Source organism: Lampetra fluviatilis, chromosome 54 (assembly GCF_964198595.1).
Source record: "Lampetra fluviatilis chromosome 54, kcLamFluv1.1, whole genome shotgun sequence".
NCBI lineage: Eukaryota > Metazoa > Chordata > Hyperoartia > Petromyzontiformes > Petromyzontidae > Lampetra > Lampetra fluviatilis.
In genome coordinates this window covers 3,598,765-3,618,552 of record NC_136328.1, presented here as the reverse complement: position 1 = coordinate 3,618,552, position 19,788 = coordinate 3,598,765, and the positions used below count along the sequence as shown (strand labels likewise).

At 45.3% G+C, this 19,788-nt stretch overlaps 1 protein-coding gene across 1 annotated transcript in view; it reads left to right on the top strand.

Annotated features, from left to right (window-relative positions):
- Positions 1-18,470, top strand: part of LOC144949613 (transcription factor E2F5-like) — a 32,196-nt gene extending 13,726 nt beyond the window's left edge. Inside the window, exons 4-10 of the mRNA XM_078879581.1 lie at positions 1,123-1,166; positions 3,951-4,015; positions 6,105-6,306; positions 7,616-7,771; positions 10,388-10,426; positions 11,032-11,067; positions 12,607-18,470. Of these exons, the coding sequence (XP_078735707.1) occupies positions 1,123-1,166; positions 3,951-4,015; positions 6,105-6,306; positions 7,616-7,771; positions 10,388-10,426; positions 11,032-11,067; positions 12,607-12,722 (658 nt within the window). The 3' untranslated portion in view covers positions 12,723-18,470. The remainder of the gene's footprint in view (positions 1-1,122; positions 1,167-3,950; positions 4,016-6,104; positions 6,307-7,615; positions 7,772-10,387; positions 10,427-11,031; positions 11,068-12,606) is intronic.
- The last annotated feature ends 1,318 nt before the right edge of the window (positions 18,471-19,788 follow it).

Below are 19,788 nucleotides of genomic sequence, written 5' to 3'. Positions count from 1 at the left end.
TGGTGCGCACCGTTTAAAAAAAGGGGAACTTTCACTGAGTGAAACGACTTCTTGGGTATCTCCCTTCCATTCCAGTTTGCCAGGAAAACTCTCGGCAAGGATTAGTCCTCGACGTCACCTCTCCAGGCATGCTGAGGAGAGAGGCTTGACTTTACGGGTGGAATTTCAATCTGGTATAGATGCAATAGGTCTGGCTCCCTATTGGTGAATCATGTTATGTATGCTGATCTGGCAATTGCTGCTTACCCTGAGAAGGAGTTTGAGATGCTACTGCTGAGCCTGAGGCATGCTACTCAAAAGATGGGGCCTAACCATCAGCACCGACAAAAACAAAGCACATGTCTGGGTATTTTATATCATCAATACTCCCCTGCCACTACCTCCGCCCGCTCTGCACGAGTGCTGGGGTAGTTGAGGATAGAGTGCAGAGGTTTCCATAACTGGGCAGTCGGCTTTTGACTAGCTCCATCTTCACAGCAGAGGTCTCATTCCGAATCAGTCGAGTGGCATCTTTTCGACAGCAGCGTGTAACCCTGTGTGGAAACTACCCGGCTTACCGCTCCATACTAAGCTGGTTTTCGAACCGTGTACCTCTGCAATACCGTTCGACCACTTGGCCTGCATCTGCCTACCTATGCCTGTCATACTTGTCAACCCATACGATTTACCTGTATTCTTGAACAGGGAAACTTGAGTTTTCAGGTCCATACAGCATACAGCCGTCTCAATATGGGTGAACATTTAAGGTCTGAATTGGTCTATCGCAAGGTAGGCACTGATAAGGGGTTTACAGGTATGGCATGTCGCCAATGACTCACAATAGTCCTCAATATGTGGCGCACGTATTCATATAATGTATTTCCTCATTAATTGTTGCCTTGTAATGGTTTCCAAGTTGATGCAGTTGTTATTAAGGGCGCAGTTGTGTAGCTTTTATTGAACCGTTGTGTTTTGCCATTGCATTGGAAGGTATTGAAGGAACTTTTGTTTCGGCGATATGGCTGTGTGCCGTGTGTAACGCTGAATGTCACACAGACATCTTAAGTTTAAAATGGATTGCTCGGGTGTTTTTTTTTTTATAAGAGTTTGATTTTGCCGATTGCTTTCCTGAACACACCCCACGTCCGCGTTCCTCACCCATGAAGATCTCTGCAAATGCTTCAAAGGTGGGGGATTGTATTTACTTTTTAAATGAACACGGTTGACACATTAAAGCAGTGGCTCTTAACCTTTACTGCAGCCTTGCACCCCTTTGGATCTCAAACGTATTTTTTTGTAATGTTCATAAATACACAGGGTTTGATGAAACAAAGTAGTTGTAACTTACGTGCCCGTGCTTAAGTTGTGTGTCGATGATTTACCTTCTAAAAAAATCTGGCCATGTCTCGCATCCCCCGTCCCCAGAAAGGGAATCTTGCACTCCCATGGGGGGGGTGCGTGCACGCCAGGTTAAGAACCACTGCTTTTAAACGATGATTGTGCTTTTCATAAGGAGTGCTTACCAATGTTACGTGAACCTAATTGGTGTCGTAACAGAATAAATAAATAAGCAGACAGTATGTCTCCTTCACATATCCATACCAAATATTTGTAGGTTTAGGAATTTTTGTTCTTGTGATTTAATGGTGTCAAAAGTACTTTTTTTTACCAAACATTAATTTAAATAATGTATACTTATGTTGGGGATTTGTAGGAGTGTAATTGTTGAACAAACTGGACTTGCAATGCTAAGGTTGCTGGTTCGAAACCCTATTCTGACACAGCAGTTGAAACACGAATGCAAATATTTTTAAATCACCCACCCTCGACGGCCAGCAAACTTTGGACCGGTTTTCGGCATTCATTGTCTCATAAGCAGTCAGGCTTGCTTGAATCGATATCGGTGAACTGCCCGTCCAGGCAAGGACTCTCCCCTTACGTTATGGGATCTTTCGCAACCGGTGTTATAAAAGAATTGCAAACAAAATATCTGTCCCAGCCCATCGTATGGATGGCGTAAACCTCATTTTCAAAACTACGAAAATGAATTATCTGAAGCATCATGCTTCGCCCTCCACTATGATTAATAATGATGCATCATGGCATCATTAATAATCATTATTTGCACTTATAAGGTGCCTTTGACACGTAGGTAGAAAATTAATTAAATCACGACGTTTCGGAAGCAACACAAGCCTCCGTCATCAGGTGTAACCGCTCCAGTAAAATTGCTGTAGCGTTCCTGATGACGGAGGCTTGTGTTGCTTCCGAAACGCTTTGATTTAATTTATTTGGAATTTTCTACCTACATGACAAAACAAAAACAAAGAGTATGAATCCTTGCAGTCACGAAAACTTCAAATCTAGAACAGCATTATCACAAGAACATTACAGCCACATGTGCCTGGGCTTCCTCTCCTGCCGTGGTGGCTACTGCTGATTTATTCCACCGCTGGTTTACTTTGAAAGTATTTTAGCAATGCTTTAACAGCTTAATTTCAGTTTAATGTGGAAATTGCTCCGTGTTAAGGGTTCAGGGTTGGTATATTATTCATTAAATTTACTGGCTATTGCCTGGTTCTTGTAATTACTGGCGAAACTTACTCGAATGGTAAATTTTCTCTGTTTACTCTCCAGCACACGTGTGCTGTACTCGTAACAAATTGGCATGTTTTATTTACGTGACAAACCTTACTAATTAGCTGTGTCGGGTGGTGGCGGGTTTACCGACACATTTACGCGATCTAACCCAAAAAAAAACCTTACAGTTAATTGACTGTTGGAATGGCTAGGATAGATTTTTTTAATACTTTTTTCGGCCACTTGGTGATCCAAAAGATAACATGCCACAGTGGATAATGGAATTCACTGATAGGGGGATGGCAGCTTAGAGTTGATGCGCTGTTGTGTAAAATATTTTTTTTGTTGCCATGGAGAAAATAACACGAGCTCTTTGAATCGATAGTACCTGCCGTTCTTGACGGAAATTGCTAAAAAAATTCACATCCAATTCCAAATTTACACTGTTGCAGTTATAAATATCCCACTGATTTCTCATTTCCCCTCTTACTCTTTGGTTCTTTCGGTAAAGTCACGTAGGTATACAATAAAATAAATCGCGACGTTTTGGGCGCAACACAAGTGTCCGTCATCAGGTGGGAAAGCGTGGCCTGCTGCTGAGGCAGACTGTTTTATTCTATACTTACGTGACTTTACCGAAAGAACCAAGGAGTATGGATTCTTGCAGTCAAGAAAGCTTCAAATCAAGATTTCCCCTCTTGTTTTATTTTCAAGAGGTCATTGACCCTGTGTGAAAGCAATGGCTCCGAGTCTTACAAAGGAGAGAGCGCATTTATTTGAATCAGTTTATTGAGATTAGATGGAGACATGTAGAGGCCATGAAATAATGTTGTTTTCTCTGTACTATCGGAATCTGAATATTTATTAAGACTGTAGGAATCCGATAACCTATGAAGCTCTATTTCACAGGTTTTCAGTCGGGGCGGGTCAGCAAGTCTACCTAGCATTACCTAGAAATAGATCGCCATGTATTTGCGATGCTTGCAAATAATAAGGTGCATTTTAACACGTGGATTTTCGCGACCAATATCCATAATACAGTTTTTTTTGGGTCAGATCGTGTAAATGTGTCGTTAAACCCGCCACCACCCGACACAACCAGTTCGTAAGGTTTGTCACGCAAACCGAACATGCTAATTCGTTACCAGTACAGCACAACGGCGCGTTGGAGAGTACACAACATTCACAATCTTGAGTACGACGTTTCGCCAGTAATTACAACGAGCATCGTCGGGCGACAGCCAAGTTTGCGGAGAAAGCCTCCTGTTTTGTTCCTTAAATAGAGGGATAGATGGTGATGGCGTCACTTGTGAGCTCCCGACGTGGGGTGCATCTCAGGTGTGATTGACTGTGACTCGAACGCCATGAGAAACGTGTTGTTCTTCGTTTAGGCGACACGCTGCTGGTGATCAAAGCTCCTGCTGGGACCCACCTGGAAGTTCCGGTCCCCGAGTCGGTAAGGAAAAGCGTTCTCCACTGTCTGACAAAACAAACTCGGTCTGGGCGCTGACGTCGGAGGCGATGCCATGGTCGGGGTGATAGCGCGTTGATGTTGCAGAAGTTCGCAATTTGTACCCAGCGGCCGCCCTGGTTAACCCTACCCCGTTCCGATGACGTACGCGTACATTCGTTCGCATCGTCAGTTTTTCTTGCGATTCCGTTCAGATGACGTACACATACATCATCCATAATAGAGGTTTTTTTTGGGTTAGATCGCGTATAAATATATAAATGTGTCGTTAAAACCCACCATCACCCGACACAGCCAACTAGTAAGGGTTGTCACGTAAACAGAACGTGGCCAATTTGTCACTAGTACAGCACGCCGGTGTGTTGGAGAGCCAAGCCACAAAATTTACAATCTTTGAGTACGACGTTTCGCCAGTAATTACAACCAGCTTCATCAGGCGACAGCCAGATTTGTGGAGAAGTCCACCTGTTTCGTTCCTTGTATAGAGGCCTAGACGATGACGTACTTGTACGGAATCGGAAGAAAAACGAAAATAACTTCATCGGTACCGAGGCTCTCACAAGGCCACGCGGTGTGGTACAGTTTGGTGCCGGCTACCATATCGAGTGTGGCGGTCATGTCGCTACGGTTCTCTATGGTCCGAGTACAATATCTTTTAAAAACAGCGGCGCTACTATGCCTCTAAATAAAATTAACGCTAACCCGCTTGCGCGTTCCGAGATTCAGCGGTGAACGGGACACCCACCCTGCAACTTGCAGACGTCTCGGCACAGGAAAGGGTTAATGCTCCGGGTGTATTTACCAACAAATACTCGCCATCGTGCTTATTTCCAGTGGATCTTGAAAGATCCTGAGAAATAATTAGAATCAAGTAGGCCGTGTGTGTCGCTGGCACGGTTACAATTTCAAAATTGCTCGCAAACCTAATTGGGTAATTTCCTGGTAATAAGGGAGCATTGCATTTTACAGTTTTAATTCAGTTAAAGTTAACTCAACACATGAATATTCGCATTTTCCCTGTCTGCAATCTGCTTTAGACAAACTAATACATTTATGCTTTAAGCTGGCATGTAATCATCTAGACATGTTTGCACGTACAGTTTTTTTACGTGTTCGTGTAACTACATGTTTGTGTTGTACACACAAATACTTTACAAATATATTGCATCACAAAAGGCATTTCACAAAGCGTCTTTAGTCCCATCGCCAGTGTCCATTGTTTTAGTCAGTAGTGCCCCTAGGTGGCACTGTGTCACAATCTCTGAATCCTGTATATGGCTTCATTACTGGCTGTCTTCTCATTGTAAAATAATACATTTCTATGGGTTTAACGAGGTCGTTAATATAAAACTGGATTTAAATCTTTCAGCAAGTTGTAAGTTGCAATCCACCTCGAGGGTACTATACATGTTTTGAAGCGATGTAAAATTTTAGGATTTTCTCACGTAAAGTCCCAGTGACAAACTTGAATGTGCAGCCATCCCACGGTCAACTCTGGGTTCAGAGGTCGGCAGTGGACACGTGAAGTGTGTGAGTGCAGCGTGCCAACAGCGAGATCCGACCGTGTCCCTCTTGTGGGCTTCAGGTTGCCAAACGAGTACATAAGAAGGTCGCACTCATTACACACAAAATGCTTGGCACAAGTGAACCACAACACCGTGCTGATCTCGTCAAGGAACATTAGCCACCATCACGTGAAATCCGGTCATCCTCGCAGCGGCGGCTTTTGGCTGGCCACCAAACGGAGAGGGTCACCCCCATCGCGCGCTTTCAGATGCGCATCTGCAGCCGTCTGGAACGTTCTTCCGATGTTAGGAAGCCACTGGAGCTTTGTATTTTTAAATGTAGATTGAAAACTCATTTCTTTAGAACTGCTTTTTGTGTTTAGTTTGTTCTTCCCCCCACACCTCCGATTGGCACGGTTGGCTACGTACAGTTCAACATACAACAACTGCACCACTATTCCCACCCCCTCCCTCACATGGCACCCAAGATAGCCGATGAGAATGCATTGGAGGTGAAACTCTTTGGGATGCGCGTCTCTCGTTTCGTGTCCGTGCCTTTGTTGTTGCAGAGCTCTAATGGCCACAGAAAGTACCAGATCCACCTGAAGAGCCAGTCTGGACCGATCAACGTTCTGCTGGTCAACAAGGAGTCGTCGTGCAGCCCGGTGGTGGTGCCCGTGCCTCCCCCGGACGACATGGCGCAACCCACACGGCACCTCCCGCCCCTCCCTCAGCGGCCCAACCCTCCCATGCCGACAGACGGGCTTCTCGGTGAGCGGACGTGCGGGCTCGCCGGTCGTGCGGCCTCGTCGGTCGTGCGGCCTCGCGTGGATTTTGTGTGTGTGGGGGGCGGCTCTCTCGCTCTTGGGGCTTCCGGGCGACGAGGCACACGCTGAGGATCTTGCGGCCAGGGACGACTGCTGCGTGTCGGCCTCGCAGGAGGACTAATTGTCCCCCCACAGCCGCACCTCCGATTAGCACGGTCGGCTATGCAACATTGCATACGTACATACGTGCACGACAAACAAACGCAAGGAAGAAAAAGCATGCGCGTGTGCGGACGGATTTTTCGGGACGCTTTTCGACGTGTGTTTGTCCTCCACATACTGTAGTTCATGAGCAGGGTTCCATCTTGGCACAAACACTATTCTTACATAAGTGATATTTCGAGGAAACGAGCGTATGGAACGCCTTGTCAATTGACATCGGGAAATCTGAGTTGGTTGATATATTTGAGTCTGCTTTCAAAATCCACCTCTTTAAAAGTGGCCTTCCCTCTTGAGTATCGGTCGGTTGCCTGCCCCTGGTCCTGTTTTTGTTTCCTGCTTTTCATGCATTGCGCATTGGAATACTAGATTGGAATGGCCATTATACATTTTAATTATTATGCGGGATGACACTTTCATCCTCCGTTCAAGTGATCACTTTTTTATATACACGCGGAGCGCGTTCTCACACACTTGAGTACGACCGTAAGTTGTGAACACTCTGCCTGACATCCTCAATAAAACGTACAGTAGAACCCCTCTTAACGACCACCCCTCTTAACGACTAACCATTTTAAAACGGGCCTCCGTAGAGCCCGATGTGTCCTGTATAGTAGTTTATTGTATAACGTTCAAGGCCGTGAGTGTAACGATCATGTGATCATCCAAGAAGAGGCCACGATATACAATAGCCTCGAGGTTATTATACAGAGTGCTTCAAGAAAATGTTAACACTTATATGGGACTATCGTTTTAATGGAAGTATGTAACATGATAATAAGTGTATGTTAATCGCTTCAAAAGGTAAGAGAGTCTCCACTTGTTCGCCATCATCGTCAACGCGTGCCTCGAATCTTCTTCAGGTGGTCTCCAGAGCCCGGAGGCACATTTCACGTGGTGTTGCAAATTCTCAGAAGTGTTAAAAACATTTGTATATCGAGACAAATAAAATCGTGGGCACCCCCCCCACCTAACCGATTTCCGCACACACCCCGAGCCGATGTCGTTACCACGCCACTGATTATGACATACGAGACGTTTGCATTGAAGCCGTGCGCGTTGTGTGTGTTGTGCGTTTTTTGTTGTTGCTGCAGCAGGGAGCCTGACGCTGAGCGACCCCCCGTCGCCGATGAGGGGGCAGGCAATGTGCACCCAGAGTCCGGAGAGTCATGCCCTCTCTGGAGAAGCGCAAGGCAAGCCGCAACCCCTGCACCTGGCGCTGGAGCCCATCAAGGCGCAGACGGTGGAAGGTGAGGGCCGTCACGTTTCCGTCACGAGAGGATTTTCCACAAAAGCTCATCCACGTTTTCCTCCCCGCCCCCCCCCACCCCGTCTCGCCGCACGCCAGAGGTCGCAACCGGGTACCCGATACCCGGCTACCCGTACCCGGCCGGGTACGGGTACGGGTAGCCGTTTACGACCCTGGTGCGGCCGGGTACGGGTACGGGTAGGCCGTGAGTCACTGGCGAGTAGCCGTTTGTCACTCATTTCGGGTAGGGTACGGGTAGGGAACGGCTACCCGTACCCGGCCGGGTACGGGTACCCATTTGCGACCCTGGTGCGGCCGGGTACGAGTACGGGTAAGGAATCAAAACCCGTTTGCGACCTCTGCCGCACGCACTGGGGCTGCCGTCGCTGCCTGAAAGGACTTGAGTTGTGCAGCATGTTCGTCGTCTGTGTCGTTGGGTACAATCCGCTGTTTGAGATGAGGGCCTCTCCCCAGGCCTTTGTGTTTTGTAGTGGTCATATGGCCACACTTTCACACGTGAACGTGGGAGCCCTAGGATCACAGTACAGCAATGGACTTTGCCGCACGACCCGATTGTATCCCGACCACCTAGCCCCGTAAGCCATATGACAATCCATTTGTGCGTTGTGGTCACCCATCCAATCACTTTGCAAGCGCAGACATTGTTAGCTTCTGTTGAGGCTTTATTGCGGATGATTTAGACTTCATTTGATGGTGTGGACGCAGTTTGGAATGCGGACAGTTCTGTTTCATGCATATATTTGAACACGAGTTTGGCACATTTTTGTTGCTTTGACCTGAAGACAGCATAGGTGCGAGTGAACTTAAAAATTCAAACATGCGTCAATTTCCGTAATTTACATTATCGTTCATGGATGCATGTTGAAGGTCTTTCGCGCACTGTACGTAGCCAATTGCGCTAATCTGAGGTGCGACATTAGACAACTGAAACATCACCTGATACGGCCCAGGTTTTTATAAACTCCATCCAAGTTATATAACTTTAAATATAATGTATCCTTTAACTCTTTGTCATTTTCATTACCTTCTGATATTCGAGTTGCAGCTTCAACGAGCACGTAAAATAAAGACGTTAGTTTTGATTTCCGATGCAAAATGCACGTTTTCCCCATGAATCTTCGCGCACACGTTGTGTTATTCAACAATGCGTTTTTATATATACGAACTCCATCGTTGGTGACCCGTGTACACAGAGGGTGGTGTTCAAGAGAACACAACGGGCAGACAGTGTTAGGCAACAGAGATGGATGGAGGTTTAGGCGTGCACGCCAGCTACACGGGGGTAACTCTTTTTAAAACGCATGATGGACCTCGACGGGGAATAAAGGTTTTGCATCTCTAAAACCCGTCGCCAATCGGGGGGGGGGGGGGGGTGCCATTGTATGCCCTTGGCACGGAATGAGTGGCTCCAGTGTTGGTAGTGCACAATGATGCACGTTGGCAGCACTTTCTCCATTTCATAAGTTGGCACTTCTTTTTCACGTTTTCATGCCACCGTGGACGAGCGACGGGCCAGCATTTCTGTTGTTGTGCGCCTTTTCAAAAGAGGGCTTTAAAAAAAAAAAGGCAGAATTCAACGTTTTGTGTCGTACATATGGACTGTGTAAATGAGTAAAAGGCGACCCTCGGCTGCGGAAACACACGGGGACGGATCTTTCGTGTAGGTTCTCCGAAATTAAGCAAGAATACTTATTGGGCATAATAGTTTTTTTTTGGGTTAGATCGTGTAAATTTGAATGTTTCGTTAAACCCGCCACCACCCGGCACAGCCAATTAGTAAGTTTAGTCACATAAACAGTACACACCAATTAATGTTTTACGTAACAACCTTACTATTCGGCTGTGTCGGGCGGTGGCGGTTTTAACGACACATTTATATTTACACGATCTCACCCAAAAAAAGCTCTGGATAATAGTGGTCGTGAAAGCCTCTGTGTTGAACAGTACTTATTGGGTTTTACAATATTTTTATCTGCATTAAATGAAATGTTCTAAAAATTATCATTATAAATTGTGGCCATTTCGAGGTCTCTCTGGGCCATTGTCTGTGGCCAACTTTTGCCGTTGTCATACTTCAATGACCGTGCGGAGCTGCACAATGGGACTGTGTGAACGTGCCAGTATTTTTGAAATGGGTAAATAGTGTACCGATTTTTTTTTTACTTTTTCTTGAATTGAGATTAAATGGCATCTAACGCTCGGCCAGTTGATGATTTTGTTTCACGTGGTTTGAGATTGACTATTATGAGATACAAAACCAAGTTATACATGCGCGCACATGTTAAATATTAATGATTTAAATGCAGTTTTAAAGTAAATTCTTACGTGTATACTGTTGTAATATTTATTTGCAATTATTTTAGCACTAACATTGTGCAGATACTAAACAGATATCCGCGTGATTTGATCCAAAATTTATATGACATGTGATATATCATCATCTGGAAGTCTAATCACGAGTAGATTCGATATCAGAATAATACAAATTTTTTTACAAGGTGCAATCTTTTCGGAGGATTATGGATTTAAGTTATAAGCACGCAAAGCCCGTAGTGCGTGAAGGATACCTATTAATGGCTTTCATTTTAACTTTCAGGTCTGCAGCTGCCGAAAGATATATTCGAGCCGTCAAAAGGTATACTCTTCAATCCTTTTCACTTGCGTGCACATTAAACATCGTCGCTTCCACCAGTTGTTGCACAGCATTGCTGAGTGGTCTGTGTGCTCTGTATAACGATAACTAATACTGGTAGGAACCTCCTGGTTACACCAGCCCACAGGGGATTATTGTGTCCGTCCGTCGTGCAGGGAGGGGCTGGGTGGGGAGGGAGGGGCTGGGTGGGGAGGGGAGGGTGGGGAGGTTGGGGCTGGGTGGAGAGGGGAGGGTGGGGAGGGGCTGGGTGGGGAGGGGCAGGGTGGGGCCGGGTGGGGAGGGGAGGGGCTGGTCACCCCGTGGTGCCCTTATAAAACTCAACGTTTAACCTACTCACGCCGGCTTGTGCCCGCCCTCACAGTCGGGCATATTTGCGGAATACACCACGCCGCCGTTGACCCTGGCCATTGACCGAGCAACCCAACGTTCCTACCAGCTCCCTCCGCAGGAATGTGTTACTTAGCTTTCCTTCGGAAGTTCCAACCTCAATAGTCCTAACGTGTATTGGTGGCAGACCTTGTTGTCCCCGTAACTTCTGTTTGTACGTTGACCCAAGGTAATTCTGCCATTGTTGCGTTTCCTTACAGCGGGAGATTTCATTGATGAGCTCATGTATTCGGACGGTGAGTTTGTCGTCATCACTCCACCCCTTTGCCATTCAGGGATCACACGAATGCAAACACTGCAAGGATTCTCTCCTTGCCTCGAGCGTAATTGAGAAAACGGCTGTGAAAAGTGATTGAGTGTTAACACGGCATTTGAGTTTTGTCGATGGGCGTACATGGGTCATGAACGACTTAAACTAGAATCGTTTTCCTGGTGCGGTGGTTGGCGGCCCACACCTGTGATCCATCCCTTGCGAGAGGTGGCCTTAGTGAGTCTTGCAAAGATATCACCTAGCCCTGTGTAGGTTGACGTGGTGGACAGCAGATGGCAGTACAGCAAAATGGGTTTGTCTACCATTAATCTCTGGAGATGTATTTTAGTGTTGCGTCATTGCTCGTGTAGTTTCTCTGATTATGCCCAGTTTCCTTTTCACATTTAATATATCCCAAATTAAGATCCTCTTTACAAATGTACGGGTAAATAAGTGATGCTGCATTACGATTAATAGATATTCTTCACCATGTTGTAAGTGAATATTTATCTCGAGACTAAAGGACATTTTCTGAGCAAGGACATTTATGAAATTGTCTCGTTATATAACCAGGCATAAAATTGCATGCCCTTTCTAGATATATATATTTTTTTACTACTTTTACTTAGTCCGTGACTCTCACGGTGTAAATCTTTGCCTGGGTGATGACGCATAACAACCTGTGCGCGGTACCCCCCCATACAGCCAGCACAAAGTATGTATTTTGAACTTCTTTTCCACCGTACTTAGCCAACCGTGCTAATCAGAGGTGCTGCGGGGGAAGGACAACAAATTTAAACACAAAAATCAGTTCTAAAGAAATTAGTTTTCAATCTAGATTTTAAAAGTTCACAGCTCCAGTGGCTTCCTAATATCGGAAGAAAAGAGCACTTCAGACGGCCACAGAGGCGCATCTGACAGCACACTGCCACACTGCTGTGGCGCCGTCTTTGTTGATGGTTGGCCAAAAGCCGCTGCTGCTGCTGCGAGGATAAGTGGAGTTTGTGCTACCCCACTAAACTTGCCGTGCTTTACATGCACACACAAACAACAAAGATCCCCCGTGTAGCCTTAACAGTCTGTTGGGGCAAGTGTTGTTAGCGAGCACCTATGAATGCTGGCACGGCACATGCGGGGATGGGTGGCCAGCACGACGCCCGGCCGCCTTTGTTTACAACATTAACGGTTCAGATAATCGTCACTGGTGTTGGCCGTGAGCAGGAATCGAACTCGGGCGGCCGGTTTCATAGCACAGCACCCTAACCGCTACACTACCACTCCCCACACTCGCACACACGTGCCCCGGTGTTCACATGTAAACCAGAGGTCGCAACAGGGTACCCGATACCCGTACCCTACCCGATACCCGGCTACCCGTACCCGGCCGGGTACGGGTAGCCGTTTGCGACCCTGGTGCGGCCGGGTACGGGTAAGGAATCAAACCCGTTTGTGACCTCTGATGTAAATTCTAACACCCGTGTGCGTGCGTGCCCCCGCTCCCATTTGGTCACTCTACCGCGCGCAGTGTTCACGCCACTGCTCCGATTGTCTCCCCCTCCTGCGGACCACGACTACTACTTCAACCTGGACGAGACTGAGGGCGTTTGTGACCTCTTTGACGTGCCTATCCTGGGAATCTGACGCTCAGTGCCGTCCACCGTTTGAAGGTTTTCCCGAGGCGCGCCATCGATCCTGATTTCCACGTGCATACGCTCTCTTCCCACCCTTCTCTCCTCTTCAAAGCGTGAGACAGGATGGACTGAGCGAAATACAACGGTGACATTGAGAGACTCGGAACAGATTCTCAGTCCTGCCAAAATGTTTTTGATCGAAGTGCCTTTACCAAGACTACTGCCCTTCCTACTGCCCTAAGCGGTCTCGGTCCACACATTATGTTATAATTTCTAAGTCCCATTTTTCAGAATGAAAAGAGGTTTCACTTGTTGCAGAGGCCTTAAAACATGGCATGGAATTGCCAGTTCCAAAGGTTTTCTTTACAGGGTACGGATTTTCAGACAGTTCTTAGAGACTGGATTTTTTTGGTCTCCGGGAATCGTAGATCAAATAAACTGTAAAGTCACCTTGGAGTGAACAGTGTGGCCAGATGTTTGAGCTCCGCTTTCACGTGCCAAATTGAAACAGAAGAAAACGGTCAGTCACAATGTTTTCTTGATTTTGTCATGTTGGTTTGATGTAACCTTGCTATAAACATTGCAGGCTTAAATTTGGAACCGCATTAAAATTAGGAACCGGGAATTGGAAATGTTTTCGCATCATTGTGATGAGATTTAACATTGTGTGCCCTTGTTGTGGATGGGACTATTCATGGCATTGAATAGACCATGGAAACTGATGTACATTTTATTATGGCAACAAAAAGTATGCTTAATTTACTGCTTACTACGGGAAATTGTGTTCTTAGAGGTCTCTGTATTTTGGTCGTTGAATATTTTTGTTTGTACATTTTGTCGACATCGGTTGCAAAAAAATAAGCGGCAGAAATATTTCACAGCAGGGATATGGGGAGGGGGGGGTAAGTACAGGGCATCTGTGAGATTATTGCGTTCATGCAATAAAAAGGTTAACCGAGTTGAGCGTGGTTAGAAGTGTTGTTCAGATGTCTTGTAGTTGCTCAGTCCTAAGTTTTGAGATCACTTATTTTCCCCCGGGACCTCCTACTGGCCCAGCGGTTTGATTGTTGGGGTGGGGGGGGGGCGGTTCTGCCTCTGTCGCACACCTTGTTTTGCGAGTCGGCAAGATCAATGTTTGAGAGCGAGTCAACAGGCACAGACCCTGTTCATTACTTGCTTGCTCATGACGCTGCTGGCAACAAGGGCCTCCGCTGCAGGCGACTAAAGAACAAATCTACATGATGGGTATATGGCCGACTCTTCCATGCTCACCTGATGTTTTGAAAGAGGAAACGCAAATCACTATTCCAATTAGACTGGCTTTTCCACAGCTATGCATAGGGCATGCCTTTTTATTTTTTACATAATTTTCACCATCCACAGGACTCTTCACGTTCATTACATTTCGCCTGATCCCCACGGGGCAACGGAACGTGCAGAGAGTAAGCCTTCGGACTGCCGTCTTTGTACACGTCGACAAATGCGATTATTACGTGGGCTGTTGTATTCCATTTAAATTGTACGTTGGGATAGTACGACCCATTTGATAGTGTCAATAATATCTCAACCGACAATATGCTGCTTGCCTCTAAAAACAAAGGACCATGACTGAGGAAGACCCATATATATATGACTATTTTATTATGATTATGTTCATCTCTTTGTTTCGAATTAATTATAGCAAAGCTTCACCTGCCAGTGGATGTGTAGACTGTACTTTAATTGGGTGGAATGTATTCGGTGTGAGATGCCTTAAAGAGAGCTGTTATAATAAGGGACGTTCGATATTGGGTCAGAAATGTTGACATTTGAAATGTGGTGACATTTGCTAGGGTGCTTGGCCTATCTATAAGTTCGGCGTTTGTATTACGTGAGTTTCGTTTTTTATTTTTATATTCACAATGGCAAGAGTAGGGAATCTAAAGCTGATAGAGCAGGCAAGGGTGTTGTTAATTGGTTGCCTTTCCAACGAGATTGGACCGGCGATTCAACGTTCAAGTGCGAGTGGTGAATCGCAAGAAGACCGAAGCACCGTACGTTTGCCACTGATACGGTGCAGTGGGGGGGGGGGGGTGGATGCCTGTTGGTTATTTTGCGAATTGAACGGATGTGTTTGTCGTCTCGGATGGCAACAACAGCCACTCCCCTGGCAGTGACGAGGTCAACTCCATTGGTCGTGCCACAACAGAGCCAAGTGGAATGTAGCAAAATGGTGAAATGTACAATTATTTAGTACCACACTTTATCCATGCCTTTATACTTTCTGTACATTTATTTTTTACTGTGACATTTTATGTGATGATGTTTTTTGTTTGCGGTTCATTGCGGTGATTATTTTTACTTTACTGTGTGTGTGTGCGCACGCGTGCGTGTGTTGTTTTTTTACTAAGATACGTTTATGTTAAGCACCCAAAGCTTGCTTTGGTCGTGCTTATTTATTAAATTTCTTTGTCAGACTTTGTTTAATCCGTCCTGATTAATCCACATGAACCTTGCAGATTTTTTTTTTTCAAAGAAAAGCACAGGTCCCTTGTCTCTGCAACCCCTGGTGAATTTATTGGTTCATCCGTGTTCAAACCTGTGTTTGAATGGACTCGGGTGGAGCGGGCTCAGTGAACTATCACAGCACACACATCGGTGTCATTGAAATTCCACCAAGTGATTGTTGTCAAAGCTGCAAATGTAGTGCTCACATTTGTACCGATATCACACTCAAAAGCGATTAAAATCAAAAAGCTTGCAGGTCCATATTATATGACCGCTAAGTCGTCATGGCAACTTTTAGTCCATGGTGTTTTCCGCATACTGGGTTCACCTAATTCAGAGGCCAGGCAATTTACCGACTGTTATATGCTAGCAGAAATTGAGAGGACCAGGTTAATTATCAGTTTGCCGACAGGTGTGATGTTGTATGTATGTTGAACTTCTTTGTCACCGTGTGTGTATCGAACCGTTGGAATCGGAGGTGCGGGTGGGATGCTTCTAAAACTGTTTTGGAAATTCACCAGAATCCAGCTGTCGATGCAGAAATATCACCTTTCATAGGCCCTCGTGGGTCACGTTTGTAAAAATTTTTATAATTTGCATCGGGACAGGAGTGGTTAGAGATCGAAAACAGAGTTGCCAACGTTCATAAGCATACTTTCTTGAAGAAGTCATTTTCGATCCGGGTCTGTTTATCTTGCAACTTGTATAAAATAAAGTATCAGTGCAGTGGCTGCACCTCTGTACGTTCGTTTACACAACAGTTCTTGTTTTTGCATTAACGTTGGTCTCTGTTCATGAGCCGTAGTCTGAAATGCCACATCCGCATTTCTGACAACATTCGTTCTCGTCTTGTTCGAATAATGAAAAACAGTTTGGAGGTTTAGAGACGTCAAACCTTTACGGCGGCGGCCGCTGCAAAATGAGCGGTACTTTGGCCTCAGTCGCATGCCACTTCTTGAACAGATCTCGTTGAATAAACTGTCGGTTAAATAAACTATTCGCCACATTACACCTTTGGCAATTCAACACAACGGTTGTGTAACTCGGTAGTGGGGGGTGGAGTGAGGACCCCTTAACCAGATAAGCTGCGTTGAGCCAAATACCGTTATAAAGTGGTGTTACCAACATACCCTGCTTGTTTATTTGCGAGTATCGAAAGCATGCACAAACGTTGACTACATAAAACCTGTGAATTTACTCCTTTTGTGAATTAAGAATGCTGTGATGTGTACGTGTGTTGCTTAGGAACTCTGCTTCTCAGACTCCCCACTTTGTTGTTGAAGTTTACATTTCAAATGCGACCCTGTGTGGTTCTGTAGCGCGTCACAAAGTAAGCGTTTTTAACAACCAAATGTTGTCCCTTCTGCTTTAAATGTGAAGGTGTGCACCGTCCGTACGAAACGTCTCGCCGTAGTGGCGAGATGTTTATTACCTCGCCTGGTATAAAGGAGCTCGTGGATTCTATCCCGACCCTGACGCCTGCTGCTGTATATTTGGAGTCTGCGTGTCTCTCCCCGTGGTCGCGTGGATTTTCCCCCGAGTCCTCCGGCTTTTCCCCTCCACATTTAAAATCAACATCACGTGTTTTAGAGACTTTGGCTGCTATCAATTTCCACACGATAAGCCGCTTTGTAGAGCCATCATTTGTGATAGCCAAGGTCGCTTATGAAAACGAGCGGAACTTACGTGACAATTTTTTTTTTTAAACACCACTTCCCAGTTCACTTTGAGCAGTTGCTTAACGTTAAGTGAAATATAATCGAGGCTACATTGTTACTTGGGATCGTTTTCATTTTTTACAATTTAGCATGTGCTACGGAAGAGTCCTCGTAATTTCAAAATGCATGATATTTTTTTATTTTACAATGTCACATCTGTGCGGAGTTTTGCAGATGTTAGTATCATTTGCAATGCGTAACGATTTTAAATAACCATCGGAAACATTGTGACGTGACCTGATGCAACTCGACATCACTGTTTGGTGGGGAAAAGCTGAAATAGTGAAGTCTCACGTTTGCGTTGTCATACGCTCGGATGAACCAGACTACCATCCCCCCCCCCAAATTAACTGAAATGTTTTATCTAGGGAGGTTTATATTTTCAGATTTTACAGATTAATCGGACAATTGGGAACACGTGTCTAACCATGTGGTGACGCTGAATGTAAACTACAAACGAAGCTATTTTATTTTACCAGGCAAGTTTCACTGAGCTCTGTAGCTCTTTTTCAGAAGCGACCTGGCCACAAATGACAGCTCAACGAAGTGGCTTATCACGTGGAAATGTACACCAGCCAAATACTCTAAACGCGTGACGTTGATTCTAAATGTGGAGGGGAAAACCGGAGAGGATCTGGAGAAAAGTCCACGCGGTCACGGGGAGAACACGCAAACGCCAAATATACAGCAGGCGTCTGGGTCGGGATTGAACCCATGACCTCCTGCACACCTGGCGAGGCAGTTATCATCTCACCTCCGTGGCGTCACAATGAGCGAATTCGCACAATTTGTAAACGATACCAATCCGTGGATTCTTCATCTATCAAGGATGAGGGGGTGGTGGGCCGCTCAGGTTATGACAATTGGCAGAACAGCAGGGCGCAGGACGTTGTTTCACGGTATTGTAAAACAGGACTACATTTTGGGACCCGGATCAACCTTTTGTGTCCTTACACTAAAATTATATACAAGTAAATGGTGACGTGTAAGTCGAGTCATGTCCTTGTAGTATAAAAATAATGGGTGTAAAATTACGTACACTTTCACACGGGAAAATTGATTGGCCAAGCTGGAACTGTGACCGCTCTTGCGTCAAACTTCCATCGTCGCGTCAAAATGATTGCCTCGTTGCGGCCCCGTCGTTTGACATCCGTCACGCACCGAAATGACAAGCGGTGGCAAGTGACTCCGGCTAAAAGAGAAAAATCCCAGACTGCCGTGCACACATCGCAAATATAAAGGTACCCTCCCCAACAGCCGTCAATCTCAAAACATCGCTTTACCAGTCGTCATCCTCGCTATCATCTGCACGACCTTGAAATCCTACGCGGTAGTACAAGGCATCTTATTGTAAAGCGAAAGCACACATGAAAGCTGCCTCGTCCGTGTTGACATAGATTGGGATACAATGGGACGTTTTTTGCTACTATCATATGGAAAATAACAATAGGTTTGACATTATTCTTAGGTTTTTTCGGTAAAGTCACGTAGGTAAAACATCAAAATTAATGAAAATAAAATAAAAACAAAAAATCACGACGTTTCGGAGGCAACACAAGTCTCCGTCATCAGGTGGGACCGTCACAGCCAGATTAGCTGCATCACTTGATGCATCACTTGATGCAGCTAATCTGGCTGTGACGGTCCCACCTGATGAAACGTGATTTTTTGTTTTTTATTTTATTTTATTTTCATTAATTTTGATGTTTTACCTACGTGACTTTACCGAAAAAAACCTAAGAATATGATTCCTTGCAGTCACGAAAGCTTCAAATCTAGAAATAGGTTTGACCCTTTATGGAAATAAAACAGGAGGTGGTAGGATGTTCAAACACTAAATAGATACCGTTTGCGAGGAATCAAGTCTGCAGTAACCGCACACGTACTTTTGGTGAACATGCAAACTAACATCGTCTGATAATATTGGCTTTGAAGCTGATTGGGCCTACACCATGCTTGCATGTTCACCACAGTCACGTGTGGTTAACGCAGACTTGATTCCTTGCGAAAGGTTTCTATTCTGTGTTTTATTGCCAGAAAGGGTAAAACATTATTTTTCAAACATGGATTTGGATGCCACTTTGTCAACTTGACTCACTCGCTTTGTGTGTCAGTCTCTGGTGTTGTGTCCATAGCGAGAGAACTGTTCGCTTTACTTGGGGGTCATGGTGAACGCAGCATCACTTAAACTTATTCTACTATAGACGGAAAAGTCTCAATATACAAACCCATCAATACGTTTATCAAGAAGGTATTGTTTTTGTTAGTTTTTACCATTTGATGCTTATGAATTGTCCACAAAATACATTGCAATTCACCACGAATACTGATTTCATTCACCTGGCCTCTTTGGAGCCGTAAAGTAGTGGCCGATTCAAGGTTTAACTGCACAGTTGTAAAGAGAATTCATTCGTGAAAAAAGATCGGCGTGTGGTTTGCAAGCTTTGCAATGTATCGTGTTCAAATTTAGAATTCTGTGCTCAGCGAAAAAAGCAAATGCACAAAATAAGATATGCTTCATTCAACAAGTGAAACGTGTCAGTGGCTGTGGATGGCTTCGGGGGCGACGGGGTCGGAGCACCGAGCCCAGCAACGCTGAGAAATCCTGGGTTCAAATCCGGGCAGCCACCTTGCGATTTAAACCAGGTTCTCAAAAGTGTGCTGAATTGGTGGTCTCAGTTGAGTCACCTATGGCTGCACAGGAACAAAAAAAGCCGATATAAAAATTATAGTTTTTTTGTTGTTTTACTTCACCTCGATGAATTACCTATAGGTAATATGTTCGGGAGTTGAATGCCAGTGTTGAAGTCTTGCTCGCCACGAGAGGGCTTCAGGAGAGAGAGTGGATATTTGGTGGCAGAACGTTCAGGG